General features: G+C 42.4%; 2 protein-coding genes across 3 annotated transcripts in view; both read left to right on the top strand.

Moving 5' to 3' along the window:
* avil (advillin) overlaps positions 1-2758 on the top strand; it is a 12027-nt gene extending 9269 nt beyond the window's left edge. The window contains exons 13-14 of the mRNA XM_083535538.1: positions 1108-1278; positions 1757-2758. Coding sequence (XP_083391664.1) covers positions 1108-1278; positions 1757-1870 — 285 coding nt within the window. The 3' untranslated portion in view covers positions 1871-2758. The remainder of the gene's footprint in view (positions 1-1107; positions 1279-1756) is intronic.
* Positions 2759-2883: 125 nt separating this feature from the next.
* On the top strand, positions 2884-9095 carry tegt (testis enhanced gene transcript (BAX inhibitor 1)). Of its 2 annotated transcripts, XM_083535553.1 has the most exons (10): positions 2884-3090; positions 6110-6194; positions 6293-6401; positions 6555-6675; positions 6817-6865; positions 7032-7129; positions 7216-7295; positions 7482-7582; positions 7739-7814; positions 8298-9095. In XM_083535553.1, the coding sequence occupies exons 2-10, from the start codon at positions 6139-6141 to the stop codon at positions 8319-8321; spliced, it is 714 nt and encodes a 237-aa protein (XP_083391679.1). In that variant the 5' UTR covers positions 2884-3090; positions 6110-6138; the 3' UTR covers positions 8322-9095. The 2 variants fall into 2 exon arrangements, with proteins under 2 accessions (XP_083391679.1, XP_083391680.1); XM_083535554.1 differs by lacking the exon at positions 2884-3090 and having other exon boundaries at positions 6063-6194.
* The last annotated feature ends 846 nt before the right edge of the window (positions 9096-9941 follow it).

Below are 9941 nucleotides of genomic sequence, written 5' to 3'. Positions count from 1 at the left end.
TCTATCCTCCATCCTCTATCATATATCCTCTATCCTCCATCATATATCCTCTATCCTCCATCCTCCATCATATATCCTCTATCCTCCATCCTCTATCATATATCCTCTATCCTCCATCATATATCCTCTATCCTCCATCCTCCATCATATATCCTCTATCCTCCATCCTCTATCATATATCCTCTATCCTCCATCATATATCCTCTATCCTCCATCCTCTATCATATATCCTCTATCCTCCATCCTCCATCATATATCCTCTATCCTCCATCCTCCATTATATATCCTCTATCATCTATCCTCCATCCTCCATCCTCCATTATATATCCTCTATCCTCCATCCTCTATCATATATCCTCTATCCTCCATCCTCCATCATATATCCTCTATCCTCCATCCTCCATCATATATCCTCTATCCTCCATCCTCCATCATATATCCTCTATCCTCCATCCTCTATCATATATCCTCTATCCTCCATCCTCCATCATATATCCTCTATCCTCCATCCTCTATCATATATCCTCTATCCTCCATCATATATCCTCTATCCTCCATCCTCCATCATATATCCTCTATCCTCCATCCTCTATCATATATCCTCTATCCTCCATCATATATCCTCTATCCTCCATCCTCCATCATATATCCTCTATCCTCCATCCTCTATCATATATCCTCTATCCTCCATCATATATCCTCTATCCTCCATCCTCTATCATATATCCTCTATCCTCCATCCTCCATCATATATCCTCTATCCTCCATCCTCCATCATATATCCTCTATCCTCCATCCTCTATCATATATCCTCTATCCTCCATCATATATCCTCTATCCTCCATCCTCTATCATATATCCTCTATCCTCCATCCTCCATCATATATCCTCTATCCTCCATCCTCCATCATATATCATCTATCCTCTATCATATATTCTCCAGCCCCTGTTATATTTTTATACTGTGTTTCATCATTAAATCATTACATGACTAATTCATGTTAATGCATCATAATTATAGTGAGAGAGCAGCATGGAGTAAAATGTGTGTGTGTGTGTGTGTGTGTGTGTGTGTGTGTGTGTGTGTGTGTGTGTGTGTGTGTTCAGGGCGTGAGTGCGGGTTCTCAGGTGGGCAGCAGTGGTGTTCAGGGGGGTAGCGGTTATCAGAGCGGCTCTGCAGACGATTGTAATCGAGTGTATGATCCTTTTCCTCTCGAACAACTCATCCACAAAACAGCTGAGGAGCTTCCAGAGGGAGTCGACCCCGCCTGCAGAGAGGTGACACACACACACACACACACACACACACACACACACACACACACACACACACACACACACACTGACACATACAGACAGACAGACACACACACAGGTCTATAGATAGACAGATAGACACACCAACAGATCTACAGACACAGACAGACAGACAGACAGACAGACAGACAGACAGACAGACAGACAGACAGACAGACAGATAGGCAGATAAACAGATATATAGGTAGACAGACAGATAAATAGACAGATCTATAAACAGATTATATGTAGATAGACAGATTTATGGACAGACAGATTGATCTATAGACAGACAGACAGACAGACAGATCTATAGGTAGACAGACAGGTAGATCAGTGTTACGGGTTCTTTTAGGCCTTTATAAAATATTAATGTTATATCTCTCTCTCTCTCTCTCTCTCTCTCTCTCTCTCTCTCTCTCTTTCTCTTTCTCTCTCTCTCTCTCTTTCTGTGCTACAGAAACATCTGTCAAATGAGGAGTTCTTCTCCGTATTCCAGATGTCTAAAGATGAGTTTGCTGGCTTGCCGCAGTGGAGACAGCTAAACAGCAAGAAGAAACATGGATTATTCTGAACGCTTTGTGTTTTTGTGTTAATGTTCTCAGTGATGTTGGAGTTACACTGCTGTATACAGGTAGTGTTCATGTTGGGAGTTAAGAATCCAGCACTATTTTATACCTGTGTGTAAACGTTCCAGATTTAGAAACTAGATTAGCCGTGCCTGAATCAGATGTGTACTGGATTATACTGGATTATAGTTGATGAGAAAGTGAGGATCTTATTTTATTTGTTGTCTCTCATGGTTTATGGGGATTATTACAGATTACAGAACTTTTCATGCTTTCTAACGCTATAGTAACATCCTGATGGGGTATATTTATCCATCAGTGCAAAACTGCACAGTCCTCGTGTTTTTTTAAACAACTTCAATGTCTAATAATCATAAATAAACAGAATGATACGATGTTGTAATAATAATTGAAGCATCTTATTAAACATTCTACACAAATGTTCTGTTCGTAATATAACATCGATATGAATAAAATGTAGGCCTACTGTAGCGCTAGTGATATTCTAGTGTCGCTATATATATATATATTTATATGTATGTATGTATACATATATTAATGAACTTATGTACAACACAACACAATATTGAGTTGTGTCACTTGTTTTATGAAAGAGTGTAATTTATGCTTTCTGCACTCACATGTCTGACCTGAAATGCAAATATATGCTGATGGAAAAAGGAAACAAATGTATGCAAATGATTGCTTCTAGCTTATGCACACACACACACACACACACACACAGGTACTGAACAGTGCAGTGGCTCTGTGGCTTCACACTTTCTTCCTATTTCATTTACATAAGCATGACAATAAAAACGACCGTATTTTATTGTGGAGGTTTAAAGTATCTGTACAACATGATAAATAAAATTAATAAATATATAAACAAAGAGAATGCTTACAAGGATTTAATGATACAAAATAAATTCCTCTCCCGGAGGTTTGACCTAAACCTTCATTATGATGTAATAATTGTGCAATTTTCCTATTGCACGCGGATTGCTCGACTCACGCATGCGCAGTCGGAACGCGAGGCCCGTACGTTTATGCGTCGTCACGTCGGAACCTTCACCGTGTACGCATGCGCAGTGTCGTCCACAACGCTCTGACTCACGGCTAGTTACGCAGCTACGAAAACACCGCGAGGCCGAGACCAGCAGAACACACACTTATACACACACACACACACACACACACACAACACTCAACACTCAACACTCAGGTAAGCGCCTTTATTTCACTTTTATTATCAATTATCAAATCAATTTCAGTAATGTGTATCCGCTGCTGTTTGTGAGGAAAATTCGAGAAGCCTCAGTGACGTCTGTTAGCGGTTAGCTGCTAATTCTGATCTGACAACACTTTAAAACGATGTACAGCATTAAGATCTAGTGAAATATGTCTGAATAAATCCTCGCTTTAAAGCGCCACAAGTCGCTATAACCTGTGTACTGGCTCAGGTCCAGGAAGTAATCCGAAACTAGCATGGCTAATGCTAACGCTAACACTAACGGCGGTGTAAACGCCCACGAAGCTTATTATTATTATTATTAGTGTTAATTAGTTTAGTTTTCACTCGGTTATATATATTATATATATATTTGTATATATGAACTTTGCACATCCGATTATCAGATCAGCTCTTCATATCCGAACATCTTTTTGTTAATCATTCACCTATAATACACTTTAAACTCCGTGTACTGAACACACACACACACACCGAGTACTGATCACACACCGAGTACTGAACACACTCACTCACCGAGTACTGATCACTCACACACTCACCGAGTACTGAACACTCACACACTCACCGAGTACTGAACACTCACACACTCACCGAGTACTGAACACTCACACACTCACCGAGTACTGAACACTCACACACTCACCGAGTACTGAACACTCACACACTCACCGAGTACTGAACACTCACACACTCACCGAGTACTGAACACTCACACACTCACCGAGTACTGAACACTCACACACTCACCGAGTACTGAACACTCACACACTCACCGAGTACTGAACACTCACACACTCACCGAGTACTGAACACTCACACACTCACCGAGTACTGAACACTCACACACTCACCGAGTACTGAACACTCACACACTCACCGAGTACTGAACACTCACACACTCACCGAGTACTGAACACTCACACACTCACCGAGTACTGAACACTCACACACTCACCGAGTACTGAACACACTCACACACTCACCGAGTACTGAACACTCACACACTCACCGAGTACTGAACACTCACACACTCACCGAGTACTGAACACTCACACACTCACCGAGTACTGAACACACACACACTCACCGAGTACTGAACACACACACACACTCACCGAGTACTGAACACACACACACACTCACCGAGTACTGAACACACACACACACTCACCGAGTACTGAACACACTCACACACTCACCGAGTACTGAACACACTCACACACTCACCGAGTACTGAACACACTCACACACTCACCGAGTACTGAACACACTCACACACTCACCGAGTACTGAACACTCACACACTCACCGAGTACTGAACACTCACACACTCACCGAGTACTGAACACTCACACACTCACCGAGTACTGAACACACACTCACTCACCGAGTACTGAACACTCACACTCTCACTCACCGAGTACTGAACACTCACACTCTCACTCACCGAGTACTGAACACTCACACTCTCACTCACCGAGTACTGAACACTCACACTCTCACTCACCGAGTACTGAACACTCACACTCTCACTCACCGAGTACTGAACACTCACACTCTCACTCACCGAGTACTGAACACTCACACTCTCACTCACCGAGTACTGAACACTCACACTCTCACTCACCGAGTACTGAACACTCACACTCTCACTCACCGAGTACTGAACACTCACACTCTCACTCACCGAGTACTGAACACTCACACTCTCACTCACCGAGTACTGAACACTCACACTCTCACTCACCGAGTACTGAACACTCACACTCTCACTCACCGAGTACTGAACACTCACACTCTCACTCACCGAGTACTGAACACTCACACTCTCACTCACCGAGTACTGAACACTCACACTCTCACTCACCGAGTACTGAACACTCACACTCTCACTCACCGAGTACTGAACACTCACACTCTCACTCACCGAGTACTGAACACTCACACTCTCACTCACCGAGTACTGAACACTCACACTCTCACTCACCGAGTACTGAACACTCACACTCTCACTCACCGAGTACTGAACACTCACACTCTCACTCACCGAGTACTGAACACTCACACTCTCACTCACCGAGTACTGAACACTCACACTCTCACTCACCGAGTACTGAACACTCACACTCTCACTCACCGAGTACTGAACACTCACACTCTCACTCACCGAGTACTGAACACTCACACTCTCACTCACCGAGTACTGAACACTCACACTCTCACTCACCGAGTACTGAACACTCACACTCTCACTCACCGAGTACTGAACACTCACACTCTCACTCACCGAGTACTGAACACTCACACTCTCACTCACCGAGTACTGAACACTCACACTCTCACTCACCGAGTACTGAACACTCACACTCTCACTCACCGAGTACTGAACACTCACACTCTCACTCACCGAGTACTGAACACTCACACTCTCACTCACCGAGTACTGAACACTCACACTCTCACTCACCGAGTACTGAACACTCACACTCTCACTCACCGAGTACTGAACACTCACACTCTCACTCACCGAGTACTGAACACTCACACTCTCACTCACCGAGTACTGAACACTCACACTCTCACTCACCGAGTACTGAACACTCACACTCTCACTCACCGAGTACTGAACACTCACACTCTCACTCACCGAGTACTGAACACTCACACTCTCACTCACCGAGTACTGAACACTCACACTCTCACTCACCGAGTACTGAACACTCACACTCTCACTCACCGAGTACTGAACACTCACACTCTCACTCACCGAGTACTGAACACTCACACTCTCACTCACCGAGTACTGAACACTCACACTCTCACTCACCGAGTACTGAACACTCACACTCTCACTCACCGAGTACTGAACACTCACACTCTCACTCACGGCTATGTCGGTATGGCGGGCAGTCGGTAGAGGAGGGAGTCGGTATGGCGGGGAGTCGTTGTGGTGAATTTTATGAACTAAATTAAGTTTCCCCACATGCAGGAGTTCCATTTTACCCACACAGCAGGAAGATGAACGTGTTCGACCGCAACATCAACTTTGATGCCCTCTTCAAATTCTCCCAGATGTAAGACACGCACACGCACATAGAAGTTTAGAGTCTGTGCTCGTCTGTAATGCTGTTGTGTATTAATTATATATATATATATATATATATCCCCCCAGTTCACGCTCCACTCAGCAGCACCTGAAGAATGTGTATGCCAGCTTATCCATGTGCATGTTCGTGGCTGCGGCCGGAGCGTATGTTCACGTCGTCACACGTCTGCTACAGGTACCATCAGTACCTGCACTTAATTTCCATTACAGGTGTACCTATACCTGAGAAAGTGGGTGGAGCTTGGGCTCAGGGATGAGTTCAGTTCAAACGTGTGTGTGTGTGTGTGTGTGTGTGTGTGTGTGTGTGTGTGTGTGTGTGATACGATAGGGTGGGCTGCTGTCCGTGTTGGGTTCTCTGGCGATGATGATGTGGCTCTCCATGACTCCTCACAGCCCTGAGACGGAGAAGAAGAGACTCGCTATTCTCTCTGCATTTGCCTTCCTCACAGGTCGTCGTCCTCCTCCTCCTCCTCACTCACGTCACACTGTGTGCACCGCATTTACAGTAAAATAATCAGCTGTGTGAAACTGTAACACACTGAACTACACGTGTCTGAGTGTTTCATTATTAACCTGTCTGTGTGTTACAGGGGTGGGACTCGGACCTGCCATGGATTACGTCATTAGCATTAACCCAAGGTATTACACACACACACACACACACACACACACACACACACTGCATTAACCCTTAAAAGTTTAGCATTTAAACACACACATTCACTAAGTAATGAATGCAGCATGACATTTATTTGGGGTGTGTGTGTGTGTGTGTGTGTGTGTGTGTGTGTGTGTGTGTGTGTAGCATCATCGTTACAGCGTTCCTCTGCACCTCAGTCATTTTCCTCTGTTTCACCTTGAGTGCTCTTTATGCTCAGCGCAGGAGTTATCTGTTCCTAGGAGGTAAACATCAACTCTGTTTGTCTCGTGTGTGTCTCAGTGTGTTTGTATGATGTGTAGATATTTAATGAGTGTATTTCCTCTGAAAGGTACTCTGATGTCAGGTCTGTCCATCCTGCTGCTGGTTTCTATGGTGAACATGTTCCTGGGCTCTGTTGTTCTCTTTAAGGTAAGCACCTCTGGATAACTCTGGTGTTAGAGGAGAGATTTAAATCCTGAGCTGCGTGTGTGTGCGCACGCGCGTGCGTGTGTGTGTGCGTGTGTGTGTGTGTGTGTGTGTGTGTTGGATCATTCTGGTGTAATATCATGCCGCCTGTGCTGTAGTTAAACTCTTCTGTTTGGTGTGTATGTTCAGGTGCACATGTACTTGGCTCTGGCCATCATGTGTGGCTTTGTGCTGTTCGACACTCAGCTGATCATTGAGAAAGCAGAGATGGGAGATAAAGATTACATCTGGTAAGAGAGAGAGAGAGAGAGAGAGAGAGAGAGAGAGAGAGAGAGACTGACTGCATCATCTACAATTTATTCTACACTGGTGTTCTGGAGAACATTAGATACTGTATAGAAACCAGGGGATGAGCTGATTACACCTGTGTATGATTTTCTTTGCAGGCATTGTGTGGATCTCTTTCTGGATTTTGTGACCATCTTCAGAAAGCTCATGATCCTGCTGGCTATGAACGAGAAGGTACTAAAACCACACACAAACACATGGGATAAAGCATGTTTCCATTCATTTGTCTGATATTATTCCTGGTAAATGAGTTTGGCAAAGAACCACACACACACACACACACACACACACACACACACACACACACACACACACACACACACACACACACACACACACACAGGGCTCTGTTAGTGAAGAGTCTCCAGTTTATTGGGGTAGAAAAAAGGAGTATTAATACATGTATAATTCATAATTACAAGACCAACAACCAAAGTTCACCTGAATATTGAACAAAAAATGACTAAAAGAACACAATGTGCCAAATATTATTCAAAAGAGATTCATCAATGACTAAACATCAGGAACTCAAACATTTTAGTGTCTTAAGATATCATTTATTCATTTTTATTTATATATTTTATTTCTGAATTTTTTTTCAGTCCGTTCCAGTAAATAATCAGTCGTATTTCTTTGTATTTCCTTAATTTGTTTCAGGATAAAAAGAAAGAGAAGAAGTAGGCACACCACCGTTCAGCCAAGCTAAAGGAAGAATCTGTAAGCTGCAAGTTAATTGCATCACAAATGTTTTTGTCTAAGAGTTCATTATAATTTGGAGAATTTTTCTGATTTTGTACTCCAGTGTCTTAATTTTATTTTAGTTTTTGAAAGTTAGAATGTTTTGGTGGTGCAGTAACCCTGAGTAATGTATCATACTTACACATGCTGGTCCTCATTCCTACCATGAGGATTAAAGACGGTGAGGTTTCTTAAATATATTCTTTAAACACTTTAAATGTGATACTGGACATAAAAATCAACACATTGAGTAAAGATCAGTTTGTTGTAAATATGACGAGAGATCTGACTTCAGTTGAGTTCATTCTTCTAGATAGAATTGCACGTGTCGTTTCTGCATTGTTTTTTTGCCAATTAATAAAATGTCTCATTTCTATTAATTTAGAAGTTACTATATTATTATATTATCTTCTCCCTGCCAATATGAAGGTACAGTTCTTCTCTCTCACTAAAACTTTATTCTTAATTAACTTTTATAATAACTAATATAATAGCGTTCATAAGATAATGATTTCAACTGCTGTACATGCCAACAGTGAATTATTAGTAATCGATGGGGAAATGATTGATTGATTGATTGATTAGTCAGGTGTCGCTGCTGATCAGTTTTATGGAGGTAAACTGAAGTGATTAGTTTGCTTTCCCTCGTTACTGCCAATTATTTTGCCATATTTTAGATAAACAAACAAAGAAACAATAAACTGTGATTCAATGTAATGCTGTGGTGCATCTTTAATTAAGCTCACTCACACACACACGCACGCACACACACACACTGTAATCTCACACACACACACACACACACACACATTATAATCACACACACTCACACACTCACTATAATTACACACACACTCACTGTAATCTCTCTCATACACACACACACACTCACTGTAATCTCACACACACACACACACACACACACACACACACACACACACATTATAATCACACACACTCACACACTCACTATAATTACACACACACACACACACACACGCACATTATAATCACACACACTCACACACTTGCTATAATTACACACACACACTGTAATCACACACACACTCAATGTAATCACACACACACACTGTATTCACACACACGCACTCACTGTAATCTCACACACACACACACACACACACACTATAATCACACACACTCACTATAATTACACACACACTCACTGTAATCTCTCTCATACACACACACACTCATTGTAATCACACACACACACACACACACACTATAATCACACACACACACACACTCACTATAATCACACACTATAATCTCACACACTATAATCGTACACACATACTAACTATAATTACACACACACACTCACTGTAATCACACACACACTCACTATGATCACACACTATAATCGTACACACATACTAACTACAATCACACCCACACTCACTATAATCACACACACTGTAATCTCACACACAGTCTAAATCACACACACATTCTAATCACACTTTCCTGATGTTATTCTTCCTCACACACACACACACACACACACACACAAAACACTGGGATATATTTTAATTTGTA

The sequence above is a fragment of the Silurus aristotelis genome (assembly GCF_946808225.1).
Source record: "Silurus aristotelis genome assembly, chromosome: 29".
Lineage (NCBI taxonomy): Eukaryota > Metazoa > Chordata > Actinopteri > Siluriformes > Siluridae > Silurus > Silurus aristotelis.
This window is presented reverse-complemented; position numbering and strand designations above follow the sequence as displayed.